This window comes from Rhipicephalus sanguineus, chromosome 3 (genome assembly GCF_013339695.2).
Source record: "Rhipicephalus sanguineus isolate Rsan-2018 chromosome 3, BIME_Rsan_1.4, whole genome shotgun sequence".
Taxonomy (NCBI): Eukaryota; Metazoa; Arthropoda; class Arachnida; order Ixodida; family Ixodidae; genus Rhipicephalus; species Rhipicephalus sanguineus.
In genome coordinates, this window is record NC_051178.1 from 97,128,132 (window position 1) to 97,145,529 (window position 17,398).

At 49.2% G+C, this 17,398-nt stretch overlaps 1 protein-coding gene across 1 annotated transcript; it reads right to left on the minus strand.

Moving 5' to 3' along the window:
• Positions 1-1,582: 1,582 nt before the first annotated feature.
• On the minus strand, positions 1,583-4,135 carry LOC119385689 (uncharacterized). The gene is made up of 8 exons (XM_049414063.1): positions 3,935-4,135; positions 3,010-3,124; positions 2,756-2,824; positions 2,619-2,681; positions 2,126-2,167; positions 2,004-2,063; positions 1,861-1,923; positions 1,583-1,710 (listed from the first exon to the last, which is right to left on the minus strand). Exons 1-8 carry the CDS (start codon positions 4,091-4,093, stop codon positions 1,583-1,585), a joined length of 699 nt encoding a protein of 232 aa, XP_049270020.1. The 5' UTR covers positions 4,094-4,135.
• Between the last annotated feature and the right edge of the window lie 13,263 nt (positions 4,136-17,398).

Consider the following 17,398-nt stretch of genomic DNA (forward strand, 5'->3'; position numbering starts at 1 on the left):
TCATGTCGTGATAAGTATAGTCTCTAAGAATAATTTTGGCTCCGATATACACGTTCTAGTCGAAATTACGCCAATATGACCCGAACTAAAGGCAGCGTCAACAAAAGTATATGCGTTACGGAGACCATAATTCCTGCATTTCAATCCGTGAGTACTGTACCTACAGACAAGGTTAAGAGGCCATACCACATATGCATCATAGAAAAACGGAAGGAAAACACGAAAGAAATGAGGAATACACACTATTTTACATTGGTTGTAGCAGCCTGCTTTCCAATGCTACGACTACCAGTTTTTGCATCTTTAGCTTCATCAGCTGCCAAACGCATATTCTCTTTCCGCAGAAGAATGTTAATTCTGGTTTTAAAAAATGCTCTGAGCAACTTCTCCTGAATGTTGTGGCAAGGTGGAAAACAATTGACAGCTTGCACACTGCCATTAGTGATGGACACAAGTTGACCAATCGTAACTACATTGCACAGAAGCTTGTTGCTATTCACTCTAAACATATTCTCAGCTGTTTCGAGCAAATGAACTACTGCTGGTGCTGGTGATACGAGCTTGCTGTCATCAGTGTAGGATTTTAACTTTGTGAGCACACTAGCTTCGTTCGACACTGTGGCAGCTTTGCACTGCTCACAAATCCCTGTGTGCTTTGCAACACTCTTTACCACAAACCCAGCAAGGTAAATAAAAGACTCATGCTCCATCATGTCCAGCAGATCACTGGGATATTCAACAGCTTCTGTGTCATTGCTGTTAGGAGCTATTGCATGGCAATTTTCGATGCCAACTAGGGAAGGAGCATCGTCGATAGCATAGCTTCCACTTCTACTGGGCCGAAAGAACTGTGCCAAAGTAGCAGCTCGAATAGCACTACGAAATTGCAGAGCTTTTGGCACTGCATTCTTCGCCCTAAGAGTGGAGAACAAATTCTTAAGAGCATCTTGGCCAAATCGGCTGAGCAAAACAAAAAAGAAGCCTTTCTCATTAAGATAATAATGCTGCAGTTCCAGTGCAACTTTACACACCAAAATTATGCCCGTCTGCACAGGCTTCCACACGTGTTTCGATGGAGAGCCTATCTTCAGGTCTGTAAAAAGGGTCACCATATCCTTTAAAAAAATGAGTGAGTCCTCATATTTCTGATCATCTAACTTGCTGATAGCAAGCTTCGTTGTATGTGATGTCAGTACTTGGAACCACCTATAAATGGTTTCTATGAACCATGCTGTTGCCAACGCTTCTTGGGGCAAATCTCCCCTTTGGACCAGGAAACGTAGTGCAGCTGCGGTATCGTGATTTAGCAACGGAAATGCAGGTCCCACTTTCATTTTCTCATAGTGTCCTGGGTCCAAGAAGGATGGTTTCAAGTGCGGTGCTATGTTTAATTGCAGTTCAGAGTCTATTTCTACCAGCTTCTGAATCGGCACAAGGTTAACCTCATTCGAAGGAAGCTTGTGCTTTTCGACCACATTTTCGGGAAGGAAAATCGATTGACCACGTGTGAGGTGGTTTCTTAAGTTTTTTAGCAAATGTGCGGTGTCTGCCATAAAATAAAGCTTGCGATTTTGGTCAACACTCAAGTGTCACACCACCGTGTATATTGCATAGTGTGTGAGAACAGTAGCACTGAACACTTACCACTAACATCAGCTGTGCCCTCAGCAGACAGAAATCCTCCACAGGCAGCACGAAAGTTCTGCTGAGCTGTAAATGACGGATAATCTTATTAGTAGTACTGAAGACCGGTACAGTCCCCAAAGCTTTAAGTTAGCACAGTTGCAGCACAGGCAATGAGGTATGGCCAGTGACTAAATTTGGAAAATGTATATGATACTGAACAGAAATTTCACTCACACTCAACAGGCACCATCAAAGCTTGAAATGGCTGGTAGCTCGATTCATGGGTGGTTTCCACACCTGCGCACATATGATAGTTGAAACCAACAAAAACATCTGGCAGACACGTGCCTATACAAATCATGCAAAGTAGCACTCACCTGCTGAACAAGCTGTTGAACAAGCTGGCAGTGCGTCACATTCGGAACTTGAAGGTGCATCTGCAACATGAGATCAACAATAAATTATGTGAAATTTCAAAGCAACATGCCACTGCCATTACCTTCTGGAAAATACAATGGTGCTGAATCAGTGGCAGTGTGACCTAAAAAAGATAAAGACATATTGAAGAAGACCGTCATCTCTGTTACATCGCATTTTGGCAAACAAGCATCAACACTACTTGAAGCATTTACAACACGCACAGGTGCATTACAATTTTTCAGTAATAAGAATGCATGCCAAAACCCAAGCGACAATGCTTTCAATGCTTGCAATGTGCTGAACACAACACTGCAGAGCAAAACGTTGTCGATCTGCAGCACACCCCTACAGACCATGATTGTAAAATATATAAACCAATAGATACAAGTTACAAGCCGTTACAATGCTTTGACTACATGCAGCATGTGTGTTAGCTACGTTACCTTGTGATGAACCTAACCGTGCTTGAGTGGCATCAGTGTCAGCTCCATAGCCTGTAAATTATAAAACATCAATGAAGGCATAAAGCACGTTTGCAACTACGGTAAGTAATAAATGCAGTAAGAACTCACCATCAACAGCAGCTGGTGTCAGAAGCACATTCGTAGCAGATGGGCAGTGTGTCTCTTCGGCTTCTGCATAATCCAAACATGTATTATAGAATAACGGAGAGGGAAAAGGCGTGAGATGTGCTTAACCACCAACTCACCATCAACAACAGCAGCTGCTGTTAGTAGCAGATTAAAGCCACAAGATGAGCGGGCTGAATCATTGTATTCTGGAGAATGAAAAAAATGCATTAATTATAACAAAGAAAAGCCATTAGCTATACACAAAGTGCACGACACCTATATGCAAGACGACATGTTTCAGGTTAGTGGAAGGCTTTGAAGTAATTATGGGTGATGCTGAAAACAATGAAGACGGAGCAAACATTCACCAGTTTTAACACGATTGGCTTACCTGACGTTTGCGAATGCTGTTGACTGAAAATCGTAGGCGTCGCGTCTCTCTTCAACTTTTTAGTACCAAACTTGCGCAGCAGTATCGGCTCGAATTGGTCCACAGAGAAGTGGTCCTAGGTAAGGAAATATTCGCGGCTACTGTTACACATTAAAGAAACAGCACGCTCTAAAAGAAAATAATAATCATTAGTGTCAACACGTACACGACTACGCACTGCTTGCCACATTCTCTTCCCACCAGACTAGCACACGATGCGTACAGTATCTAGAAATACGCACCATTTATCCTTGAGTGTCGTTATTGCAACCACAGAGCTTCTGAATACTGAGCGCGCTGGAGCACATGCTTAAACAAAGTGATGAGACATTCTGGTCGCTGCCCACGCTTTTATACATAAAGTCCTTACACCCATACACACATACACACGGGAGTCATTTAACTATACGTAGGCGAATGAACAAAGTTTAGCACTTGAATGTTTCTAGTACATTTACTTTGTAACATACTCGACGATTATTTCTGGATCAAGCAAATAATGATAATAATAATAATAATAATAATAATAATAATAATAATAACATCTGGCGTTTAACGTCCCAAAAACACAATGATATTATAAGGGACGCCCTTTTGGAGGGCTACGGAAATTTCGACCACCTGGTATTCATTACATGCATATAATGCCAAGTACACAGGCCACAACATTTCCGCCTCTATCTAAAATGCAGCCGCCGCGGTCGGCATGGATCAAGCCAGAGACGCAACGTTTGCACGGCACTAAACGCGGCACGCGTTTGAACTGGCATGCACGTTTACCATCGACGCGGTTACTCTCGTTGTGTTATTTTCGAGCTTGACAGTACCACAACACAGTAAACACGAATACAAGCGAAACGATAGAGTTTAGCTCGCCGGTACTCACCTCACAAAGCCGCGACGACACAGGGTCCAAGTCAGTCCGTCCGATACGCTGGAGCCACACTTCTTGCCGAGCGGCATTGTCTTTTCCTCGCGGAAGCGAAAATAGCTTCTTTCCTTTGCTGTACCTGCTTTTGCAACCGCTGGCACAGCAGGTCGGCATTCCGAAACGTGCAGGACCACCGTGCGCACACACTCATGCGCGGTCGAATATTTAGTCGAACACCCGCTACACAACACTACCAAGCACGCACGCCTAAACGCACGCCTAGCCACAAACAAACACCGCGAAAGTGGACAAACGATATGGCGTTTGCAATACCTTCACAAAAGCTAGTGCGTCATGCTGCAGATTCTTAGCACCGCCGAGTTTACACGGACAGCAGTGGCGCTGCCATCGAGAGCGTCACCGCTGAGCGCGTCTGCACGCAAACGGTGGGCTATCGCGTTGAGTATTGCGTGCATGCGGTGATGTTTTTTGCCAATGCATGCCACTTGCTTATATACATGTCACACCGTCGTATTTAACGTTACTTTTCATATTTTTTTCTTTCTCAATCACTCTTTCGGTGCATCGCCTAGAACCGCAGTGCCTAAATGAGCTCTAACGGAAAAATGAGCACACGCCCATCTTTGCGGCCAGGAGCCATACAGCCCCTCAACTAGCGTCGTTTACTATCTGCTATGCACGCGAGGGGAGAAGAGCCTGCACATTGACACGAATGGCGCTACTTTAGTTTTTTTTTTTTTCAGGGACTTTATAGCCTCGCTCATAGCATCCATCCATATCGAAAAATAGCTCTCCCACGCTCGTCTGGCTGTAACACCGCGTTCCCCACTCGCCCTTTGTAAATTAACGGCCAGGCTGGAGGGAAGACACGACGCGCGTAGCGTTTCTCTTCGCGTTTCTCGACGCTTTGAAGGAGTGCATATGGAGTATCAGTGTTCATATTGTTACGGGGAATATAAACAGAGACTCGAAGGACTAGCAACAGATGTATTTACAAGTGGTTCACCGAGCAGCGTTCCGATAGGAACAGCTCGCGCCAGTCTATCCTATTGTCGTCCTTTTCTTCGTCTTGTGGACCACGATGCCACTGGTACGTAGCATGACCCCCGGCGGCGGAAGCACCGTCCCGGAGCTTTAAAGGTCGTTTTCAGAAGCCGTGTTGTAGGGCTTGAGCCGTGAGACGTGAACAACATCACTGGACCGAACAACAGATGATGAGGGACAGATGGGGCCAATCTCATTGGTGACAGGTGTTACTTGACGCACTACACGGTAAGGTCCCGTGTAACGTGACAAAAGTTTTTCAGATAGGCCCACTCGACGATTAGGGGACCAGAGTAGCACAAGGGTACTGGGAACGAAATGTGCGTCTCGATGTGAGGCATCGTACCGACGTCGTTGGTTGCTCTGCGACGCCGTCAGGCGAGCGCGAGCGAGCTGACGGGCATGATCGGCTCGCGCGATAGCGTCATGAGCATACTCGCTGGTGGACGAGGTACTGGATGAAATGATGGTGTCCAGTGGTAATGTCGGCTCTCTTCCGTACAATAGGTAGAAAGGTGAAAAGCCTGCTGTGTCGTGGCGCGATGAGGTATACGCGAAAGTTGCGTAGGGTAGGGTAATATCCCAGTCTCGGTGGTCCGGCGACACATACATAGCGAGCATGTCCGTAAGCGTGCGATTGAACCGTTCCGCGAGGCCGTTGGTTTGAGGGTGGTAAGCAGTGGTCACTTTGTGCTGCGTGGAACAGGAACGCAGGATATCGGCGATGACTTGAGAGAGAAACGAACGGCCACGGTCGGTGAGCAGTTGTCTTGGGGCACCGTGAACCATAAGAATGGAAGCTTGAGCGAGTTGGTATGCCTGTCCTGTGCCTTCTTTGTGCCTGGCGCCTGTCCTGTGCCTTCTTTTACTTCGTCGTCGTCTCGTGAGCGCTGTTCCACAAAGATGAACACCGTGAACCAGTATAACGTCCCGTAACAGGAAGTCAGCAACGTCGGTTGCACAACTCGTTGGTAGAGCTCGCGTAATAGCGTAGCGTGTAGCATAATCAGTAGCCACTGCTATCCACTTGTTTCCCAAAGTTGATGCGGGAAAAGGACCAGGCAGGTCTAACACAACGCGCTGAAACGGTTCCATGGGTATGTCTACTGGTTGAAGATGGCCAGCAGGTAGCAGCGACGGTGTTTTGCGACGTTGACATAACTCACACGCAGCGACGTATCGGCGTACCGAGCGAGCATGGCCTGGCCAGAAGAAACGTCACCGTACGCGCTCATACGTACGAGATACGCCAAGGTGTCCAGCTGTGGGCGCATCGTGAAGTTCAGCGAGGACACTGCGCCGTAAATGCTTAGGCACGACAAGAAGAAGGTCAGGCCCGTCAGGTCGAAAATTGCAGCGGTATAGGACGCCCTCTTGAAATACAAAGCGACGGACGGAGGCGTCGTTTGGGGAAGATTCCGCGCGGCTGATGATGTCAAGCAGCAGTGGGTCCCGTTTCTGTTCTTCCCCAATGTGAATGAAGGCGGACACGGAGAAGATGGAGGGCACCGTGTTGGCGTCACTGTCATCAGGATCGTCGACAGGGTACCGGGAGAGGCAATCGGCGTCCTGGTGCAGGCGACCAGATTTGTACACGACCGAGTAAGAAAATTCCTGCAGACGCAAAGCCCAGCGACCAAGGCGCCCTGAGGGATCTTAGAGGGAGTTCAGCCAGCAGAGCGCGTGGTGGTCGGTAACTACCGAAAATGGGCGTCCATAGAGGTATGGCCTGAATTTCGCGACCGCCCAAACGAGAGCCAAGCACTCGCGCTCTGTGATGGAATAATTGCGTTCAGGGGCTGATAGCAGGCGGCTGGCGTATGCAATAACGCAGTCATGGCCACGTTGGCGTTGAGCTAGCACTGCGCCCATGCCATGGCCACTTGCTTCCGTACGGATCTCAGTAGGGGCAGAAGGGTCAAAGTGGGCCAAAATCGGAGGAGTAGTGAGGAGCGCGATGAGATTGGAGAACGCAGAGGCCTCTTCTGAGCTCCATGAAAACGGGACGTCTTGTTTGAGGAGCTGCGTAAGGGGTCTCGCTATGTCTGCAAAATTTTTCACAAAGCGTCGGAAGTAAGAGCATAGTCCGAGAAAGCAGCGAACATCCTTTGCAGATCGTGGTACAGGAAAGTTTTTGACTGCGCTGATTTTGGCTGGGTCTGGTTGTACGCCGTTAGCGTCTACTAAATGGCCAAGTACTGTAATTTGGTGACGGCCAAAGTGACACTTGGACGAGTTCAGCTGCAGGCCAGCGCGACGGAAGATATCTAAGACGGCTGACAGGCGCTCTATATTGTCGCCACGCGGAAATAACAAGATACAGGACCACGTTGCGACGAGGAAAGACAAGTCTGTATTCAGATATCAAAAAGAGAAGGCGCCTCAACGTCGTCTTCCTCAGAGAGCCCACAGCTGCAGCTCGTGCTGCTCGCTTCTTTGTCCTCTGTCGTCCTGTCGGCTATTGATCGCGACGGCCTCCCTTCCAAGAAAGCATCGTCCCGATGCTTCATCGTCACGGCAGCAGGGTTTGTACTCACTGGCAGCCCATGAGTTCATTCGGACAAATAGGGCTTCATCCGAACCACGTGAACAACTTCTGGTGCATGCCTTTGACGCCTTGAGCAATGTGGACTGTCGGGAACAACCTCATAGTTGACATCAGTGAGGCGTCGGAGGACTTTATACGGTCCAAAGTATCGCCGTAATAGCTTCTCTGAGAGGCCACGACGGCGAACTGGAGTCCAGACCCAAACTCGCTCTCCCGGCTCGTAGTAGACTGGTCGGTGACGTAGATTATAGCGCCTTGTGTCATAGTCCTGCTGGCGACGAATACGCGTGCGCGCAAGTTGTCGGGCTTCTTCAGCAAGCTGAGTTATGTAGTCTGCATCTGTTTCGACGCCATCGTTTTCATGCGGCAGCATAGCGTCGAGCATGGTTGTGACTTCACGGCCATGGAGAAGACGGAACGGTGTCATGCGTGTTGTCTCTTGTTGGGCCGTATTATATGCGAAAGTGACATAAGGCAAGATCTCATCCCAGTTCTTATGCTCCACATCGACGTACATGCAGAGCATATCGGCAAGTGTCTTGTTTAGCCGCTCCGTCAGACCATTCGTTTGTGGATGGTATGCCGTTGTACGCCGATGAGATGTGCCGCTAAGCTTCAACACTGTGTGTAACAGCTCGGCTGTGAATGCTATTCCCCTGTCAGTTAGTACTACAGATGGAGCGCCATGCCTCAGCACTACATTTTCTATAAAAAACCGGGCGGCTTCACTTGCCGTGCCCCTCTCCAGAGCCTTGGTTTCGGTGTAGCGAGTGAGGTAGTCCGTGGCTACAATTATCCATCTGCGTCCTGCAGCCGAAGTTGGAAATAGGCCTAGGAGATCCATTCCGACATGAGCGAATGGAGTTTCCGGTACATCAATCGGATGGAGGAGCCCTGCTGGTTTGAGGGCTGGCACTTTCCTACGCTGGCATTCAAGGCAAGCCCGAACGTACTGTTGAACGGTTGCCGTTAGTCTTGGCCAGTAGTACTTTTGTCTCACTCGGCATAGCGTTCGTGTGTAACCCAGATGACCGGATGTTGCTTCATCATGGCACGCCTGTCGTACTTCTCTCCTCAGTGGTGTTGGAACGACGAGTAAGTAGGTGTTTCCGTTTGGCGAAAAGCTCACCTTATATATCACGTCGTTTCTCAAGCAAAATGATGCTACTCCTCTTGCGAAGAGCTTTGGCACAGCGGATGTGCGTCCCTCCAAGAAACCAATAATGGATTGCAGTTCCGGGTCGTCGCGTTGCTGCTGTGCGATTGTAGTCGTGTTGACAACCCCGACAAAGGCCGCGTCATCGTCATCTTCAGCATTCGCATGTCCAAGTGGCGCGCGAGAAAGGCAATCGGCATCCGTATGTCGCTTCCCTGATTTGTACACAATAGCCATATCGAATTCTTGAAGCTTAAGGCTCCAGCGCGCCAATCGTCCTGATGGGTCTTTTAAGTTCGTCAACCAACAAAGGGAATGATGCTCGCTGACAACTTTAAACGGGCGGCCGTACAAGTATGGGCGAAACTTTATAACAGCCCACACCACCGCAAGACACTCTTTTTCAGTGGTGGAATAATTCTCTTCCGTGCGGGAGAGGGTCCTGCTCGCATAAGCAATTACTCGTTCGGCGCCATCTTGCCACTGCACGAGTACGGCTCCTAAGCCGACATTGCTGGCGTCGGTGTGGACCGCTGTCGGAGCGTCATTGTCAAAGTGTCCGAGGACTGGCGGCTTTTGGAGGCGTTGTCGCAGCTCGTCGAAGGCTTCCTGCTGCTCTTCACCCCACACGAATGTGACGTCTTCTCTGGTGAGACGTGTCAACGGCGAGGCAATGCGTGAAAAGTTCTGAATGAAGCGTCGGTAATAGGCACACAGTCCTAAAAATCGTCTGACTGCCTTTTTGTCAGATGGTGCGGGAAAACTTGTAACGGCAGCTATTTTGTCGGGGTCAGGTCGCACACCTTCACTGCTGACAAGATGCCCCAGAAACAGAAGCTGTTCGAAGCCAAAGTGACATTTTTCTGGTTTAAGCGTTAGTCCAGCAGATCGTATCGCTTGGAATACTGCGTGTATTCGCTTCAAATGCTCGTCAAATGTGGCAGAAAATACAATCACATCGTCCAAATATACCAGGCACGTCTGCCACTTGAGGCCTGATAGTACGGTGTCCATGAGCCGCTGAAATGTTGCCGGTGAGGAGCACAAGCCGAAAGGAAGTACCTTAAATTCATAAAGGCCATCGGGTGTCACGAATGCTGTTTTTTCTCTGTCTCTTTCGTCGACTTCTATCTGCCAATATCCGCTCCTTAAGTCCATCGACGAGAAATAACGTGCATGCCATAGTCGATCGAGGGAATCGTCTATACGAGGTAGCGGGTAAACGTCTTTTTTCGTAACCTGATTGAGCTTGCGGTAGTCCACGCAGAAACGTAAGGTGCCATCTTTTTTCTTCACCAATACTACCGCCGATGCCCAAGGACTCTTCGACGGCTGAATAACGTCATCCTGAAGCATCTTGCGCACCTGACTTTCTATGGCTTCACGTTCCCGCGGAGCTACTCGGTACGGGTTTTGCCGTATGGGTCTGGCCGTTTCATCCGTAATGATGCGACGTTTCGTCAAAGGTGTTTGACGAACTCGGGACGTGGAAGAGAAACAATCCTGAAACTGAATAATAAGGTCTAGGAGGCTTTCCTTCTGCTTAGGCAGCAAACTTGGGCCAACATCGACGGATAGAGGTACGGGCAGCAGGCCGGTGTGATTGTCTTGCTCCACAGACAAGCAGCCTGCGACCTCAGTGAGCTTCTCCACGTACGCGACTGCCATACCTCTCGCAAGATGTCGTCGCTCAGGGCTGAAGTTCGTTACTAGAACTTGCGTGTGTCCGCAATTTATGCGTACGACGCCTCTTGCAATGGATAGGCCATGGCTGAATAGCAATGTTGGAATTTGTTCGGCGATGTTGTCGGACTTGCCTAGTAGGTCGCATGTTACAGCCACGAGAGCGCTTGACCGCGGAGGGATGGTCACGTCATCGTCGAAGACGCGCAGATGTTTACGTGGCTGATCTGCACAGCGCATATCCTAAACTTGATCTGGGGCCATCCAAAATGTAACCGACCTGTCCGGAATGTCTATAACGGCGCCGTATTCAGACAGGAAATCCATTCCCAAGATCAGGTCTTTGCAGCACTCCGACAAAATGACGAACGTAGCAACGAAAGTCGAATTACCGATGTTAAGTCTGGCGGTACATTTGCCAGTCGGCGTCATCAGTTGACCAGCCGCGGTTTTGATGTTGGGCCCCGTCCATGAAGTTTTAACTTTTTTGAGGCAGTCGGCGAGCTTCCGGCTTATAAATGAGAAATCCGCACCCGTATCCACCAATGCGGTCACTGGGCGTCCGTCTATGTAAACAGCTAGGTCGGCACTTAGATTTCTTTCGGGGTCGGCGACGTCGCATCGTCCGTCGTATCGTCGTATCGTACGGTTGGGGGTGTTGTAGCGTCGCGACGGGCGGCAACCTTCCCCCCAAAGGTCGCTGCTGTTAGTTTCCCCGACGAGGGCTGGGGGATCTGCCCCGGACGGTGTCGGCGTAACTACGACGGTGCGGCGAAGAGCTCGGCGCAGGTGACGGAGAGCGGGGTCGACGATACGGACCGAATGGCTCTGCTTGCGGGTGCATGTTGCTGTCGCGGCGGTTGTCAAAACGAGCCCGTGGAAAGGTCGGTGCAAAAGTCTGAGATCTTCACGGTAAGGGCAAATGCGGTAAACATGGCCGGCTTCTCCCCAATGGAAAAAAAGGGGACGGCGGTCGACGATGCGCCACAAGTCCGTCTTACGAACAAATGGTCGACTGGTGGCCATCCTTTGCGACCAGGCTGCAGACGTTGGCGGAGGGTAGAACGGCGATGTTTCCGTATGCGCATTGAGCTGTGGAGTCTGCGGCGGCGGCGGTGGAATGTACGCTGGAATCACCGGCTCGTGCGGCGGTGGAATGTACGATGGGATCACCGGCTCCTTGCAAGTATGAGCCAGAGGAGACGAGTTGTGCGACACTGGCGTTGGACGACGGACGGCCGACGCATAGTTAACAGATCGCTGGTCTGGTAGCGATTTGGGCAAATAAAATGCTTGCCTGATCTCATGTCGTACAACTTCTGCAACCGAAGCCATTGCAGGTTCTTGCGGAGTCACGAGGAGGTTGTGGATTTCTTCACGAACAACCTCGCGTATGAGCTCACGTAGAGAACCCCCACTGGCGGCCGTCAGAGCAGAGACGCTTATCGAGGCGTTGTTCGGTCGGTCGTAATAGCGGCACCGTTGCTGTAGTGCTCGCTCGATAGTTGTAGCCTCTTGGACAAATTCCGCAACGGTTGTCGGCGGGTTGCGAAGAAGACCGGCAAACAGTTGTTCTTTGACGCCTCGCATCAAATGTCGTAGTTTCTCGGCTTCAGGCATCTCAGGGTCAGCTCGTCGAAATAGGCGGGTCATGTCCTCCGCAAACATGGCGACACTCTCATTCGGTTTCTGTATACGAGACTCGATGAGTTGCTGAGCCGAATCGCGGCGGTCGTTGTTTGCGAAGGTGCTGCGAAGCTGCTCCCGAAATGCATCCCATGAAGACAATGTGGCCTCGCGGTTCTCATACCACGTACGAGCGCTGTCCGCTAGAGCAAAGTAGACGCGCGAGAGCTTCTGTTCGACGGTCCAATGGTTTGCCTTGGCGACTCGCTCATACTGGTCTAACCAATCCTCGACGTCTTCATAAACCTCGCCGTGGAATGGTCTCGGGAATCCGAGGCTGCTCAACGGTCACCTGTGAAGCGCCTCCAGTTGCCATTTCTGCAGACAGAGTCCTTGGATGGAGAGGTTCTAGGGGGATTGCCTCGGGACTGAGGCCTCGCTGTCGGCGACTGTAGCGGTGGACCGGAGTATCCACTGCAGGAACAGGTTCCGGTGTCGGACTGGAAGTGCCGGGTCTTGGAGGAGTCCCGAGCATCAGACGTAGAGGTCCAGCACCTCCACCAGTGTCGCAATGCGGAAATAACAAGATACAGGACCACGTTGCGACGAGGAAAGACAAGTCTGTATTCAGATATCAAAAAGAGCAGGCGCCTCAACGTCGTCTTCCTCAGAGAGCCCACAGCTGCAGCTCGTGCTGCTCGCTTCTTTGTCCTCTGTCATCCTGTCGGCTATTGATCGCGACAATATGAGTCTCAAATGTAGGTGAAAAAACAACGACATCATCCAAGTAGCACAAACAGGTGAACCATTTAAAGTCTCTGAGCAGAGAGTCCATCATTCGTTCAAAGGTGGCTGGAGCGTTACAAAGGCCGAAGGGCATGACCTTGAATTGATATAGGCCATCAGGTGTGATAAATGCCGTTTTCTCACGATCCATGTCATCCACCTCAATCTGCCAGTACCCGGAACGTAGGTCTATGGAGGAAAAATAGCGGGCACCATAGAGGCAATCGAGGGCGTCATCTATTCGTGGCAGAGGGTACACGTCTTTTTTTGTAATTCTGTTTAGGTGTCGATAATTGACACAGACACGCCATGTGCCGTCTTTCTTGTGGACGAGTACGACAGGGGACGCCCAAGGACTGCAGGATGGCTCAATGATGTTCTTGGCGAGCATTTTGTCGAACTCACTTTGGATAATTTGACGGTCAGTCGCCGACACGCGATATGGACGCATATGGATAGGAGGCGCATCACCAGTGTTTATGCAGTGCGTCACACCAGTAGCTTGCCCCAGTGGACGGCCGCCGAGATCGAAAACGTCGATGCACGACAGTAGAACCCGGTGGAGCTCGTCAGTCTGCTGCGGTGTTAAATCAGAAGCAATCATCGACTTAATTGCGCTGTCGGGGCAAGTATTGGATTGGTGCTGGACAGAGGTGTCGGAAGGAGTGGCCACCGTGAAAGCATTCACTGCGTTGTCTTCTAAGGTGGACAGCAATGCCAAAAGATGCCTTGCGGCAGCACTTGAGGTGTCAAGCTAAAATTGACAACTGGAAGGCACGTGGAGTTCCCTGCGACAGACAGAACGGTCTGCGGTAATGTAATGCTGCGGCTGATGAGGACATCGGTGATAGGTGTCAGTACATAGTCGCCGTCGGGAACTGGTGGTCTTGATACGAACTCGACGTAGGTCAGTGTTTGGGCCGGAAGGCGAGTATATCGGGCAGTGCAGAGGCGACTCGGCCGTGGTGCAGCAGGGTCTGTTATGGGCAAGTGAAGACGGAGTGTACTGGCCGAACAGTCAATGAGGGCAGAATGTGCGGACAGGAAGTCGAGGCCTAGGATTACGTCATGTGGGAATTTTTCAAGGACGGCGAAGAGAACAACTGTGTGGCGATCAGCGATGCTTACATGAGCGGAGCACATTCCAAAGACAGATGCTGTTCCCCCGTCGGCAACACGGATGAATTAGTCGTCGCAGGTGTGAGAACTTTCTTGAGCTTTCGGCGAAAATCAGTGGTCATGACGGAAAGTTGAGCCCCAGTGTTGACAAGAGCAGTCACATGCACACCGTCCACTTGTACATCTATAAGGTTCTGTTTCGTCTGTGTGGTCAATAGAGGATTTTCGGTCAGTCCCATTGATGCAGCGCCACCTCCAGGGGCTGCAACATTTAGTTTTCCGTCGAGGAGCGTCGTGGGAAGGCGGGCGAAGGTGGTCGGCGGGGCTGGGGAGAACGAGACTGGCGACGTTGGGACGACGGTGAGCGGGAGTAGCGGGGATCACGCACAGGTTCCTGAGGGTCAAAGTGGTCTGGGCTGGTCGCATGACGATAAACGGGATGGCCATTGGAAGAACGGTGGAATGTTTGTGTAGTAGGACCCCAGCGACTTCTGCAATGGCGAGAAACGTGCCAATACGGTGACAAGAGGAGCAAATGGGCTTGTCATCATGTGTTCGCCATGCGGACGGATTGCGGAATGTTGATGGAGAGCCACAGGGGAATAGACGTGGAGTCGTGAATTGTTGCTGGAAGTCGGTACGGGGAGGCGTCGAAATGGAGCAATTACCCATGCTGGCAATATCCTGTCGCACGACTTTTCTTTTAAAGTGGAGTTGGGCAAAAATAAATGAAATATAAATTAAAAAAACTATGCCCTGCCTGCACCACCTAAGTATCGCAGGACAAAATCGATAAATTAGATAAAAGAACAAAATGTACTAAAATTTCTATTAAAAGAAAAAATACAAAATAAAAAGTAACAGCTTGATCCCACCACCCAGCGAAGCCACCTCCAAGGGCATAATTCTCTAGATTACATACTACGGTTTCTCTTCATCTTGACTTACAACTGTTTTGACACAATGGATCTCCGATGAGCTCGTCTTGACTAACAAGTCTTCCATTCTTTTCTTTTACTCTTGTCTCTCTTGTGTAGGCTTTCCATTCCTCTCTTTGTTCGGTCACTCTGCTGGAGAGATGGGTCCGTGTTGAGCATGTCCTCCAGTATGTCCTTTTGAGGCCTACTGTAAAACTCGTCAAACTGATAAGTGACTGAACAGGATTTATTTGAATACAGGTTAGTTGTTATGGTTTTCTTTTTCTTTTTTTATGACTTTTATTTACTACCCCGGCTCCTCCCTAACTCCACCGGCTCTTACAAAGGTATTGAGAGATGATATTAATATCATAACGATATAAAGATGTACTGTATCGGCTTCAAATAACTTCAATACAAGTACATGTAGTATAATTACACAAGTTCAAGAATACAAGCACATGTAGTATAATCACACAAAGTCAATCATGTAATAATTGCCAATTGAGCCAGGCCGCGTTGATGGCAAGGATTGATAACAATATGTCCAGTACATATTTGGTCCGTTTGTTTTTCTTATCTTCTTTTTCATTTTCATGTTTTTCTCCCTTCTTTCTTCGTTTTCCTTCTCTTTTTCTTCCCTCTTTTTCTTTCCTTTTTTTCTTTTCATTTTCTCTCTTTTTTTCTTTTGTATTATTTTTTGTTCTCTCTCTTTTCGTGCCTTTTTATTATTGTTATTATTTTTAAACATTTTTTTTCTCTTTTCTTTTTCTCTCCCTCTTTTTTTTCCCGAGATTATAAGAGAGATATGATGTGAAACTACATTTGCTGACATCATCTTTTTCTCTAGGTAAAGAACCCTTTTTCACGTTTCGTTTAAAAGAGGATATGGCAGATGAATATACGTTAGTAAAAAAAAATGTTTTTTTCTAATTATTAATAGCGTCTCCAGAGGAGGAACATGCCACAAAGTGTGGGTGTATAACCAGTGGGATTTTTGTTAGGGGCCGATTTCGAGGGAGTTGTTTTAACCGGTTCCTCTCTCATCGATAGCGGTGGGCCCCTACTCGTGAGGATTTCTTCTGGATGTCTTTCATGGATGCATCCTTATGTGGAATTCAGCTGGTAGAGAATTTGGGTGGTATCCTTTGTCCTTCCTGTTGCGACGTGCTGCATCCCTGTTGTGGGAAATATATTGATGGAGCCATTGGCCTCCCCTCCATTTATTTTGTGGGAAGGACACTCTTCTTTGATATCCCGGGTGGGAGCCCATAATGGTCTCACTTGGGAATTCTCCGTCTGCGTGTCCACCACCGAAAGCCACCCTCCTCTTACGACGAAATCCCCTCCTGGAGAGAGTAAGTTGGCCGAATGTGGTTGTAATATTTGGCTTTTGAATTGGTACCTGATTTAAATTTTTGCATTTATTTCCTCCACCATTTCCTCCAATATTTTAAGTGCATTTTCGTTGCTGAACATATGTGTCTTTTTTTCGATCAAGATGTTTCCAAACTCTACTTTCAATTTGCCTTGGTATTTTTTCGTCAGGGTACACTCAGTTCACTCAGCTCACTCAGTTCACTCAGTACACTCAGTGTCGCACGACTGCTTGAATTAGGGGCAAGGGGATTGAAGGAGAGTGGTCAGGGTGCGGTGGTGGCACTGTAGCAGGAGCGGCTGCTTCAAGTTCACGCCAGACGAGTCGTGTTAAGTTACGCAAGTGTCTGGAGGACAATATGTGTCCAGGCAAGATGACGACGCTGCCGTATTCGGAAGGCGCTGAAACTTATGTGAGATGCGTCTGCTTTTAGCCTGTTCCAGGCGGCGACATTCTTGAATGATCGCATCAACAGACGTAACGTTACTAAATACCAGCAAGTTAAACGCGTCGTCGGCGATACCCTTCAGGATGTGCGCAACTTTTTCTGGCTCGGACATGTTTTTGTCGGCTCTGCGGCAGAGTGCTAGGACACTTTGAATATAACTGATGTAGGACTCAGTGGAAGTTTGCGCGCGAGTAGATAATTCATTCTTTGCGGCTTGTCGACGACCAAAAGGGTTTCCAAAAATCTTACGGATCTTTTCCTTGAAGCTGTCCCAGCTTGTAATATCATGCTCGTGTGTGTCAAACCAGACACGAGGGGCTCCGTCCAAGTAAAAGATGACATTCGCGAGCATGAGTGTGGGGTCCCACCTGAAACTGGCGCTGACACGTTCGTAAAGGTGCAGCCATTGGTCGACGTCGGAACCCTCGAAGCCCGAGAACACGCCAGGGTCTTTCAAGACGGGAAGCGTCACAAAAGTTGTTGCGGCCGCTGGGTTGGAAGGCAGGACAGGAGGCGTGACAACCGGAGTGGGTGCATTCGAGTCTTGAGAGGCCATGTTGAAAGCCGCGAGCGAACGCCCGCTGCGGAGTTCCGTGGTGGGGACGGGGATCGCACCGCTCCACCAAATATGCTACGGGGAATATAAACAGAGACTCGAAGGACTAGCAACAGATGTATTTACAAGTGGTTCACCGAGCAGCGTTCCAATAGGAACAGCTCTCGCCAGTCTATCCTATTGTCGTCCTTTTCTTC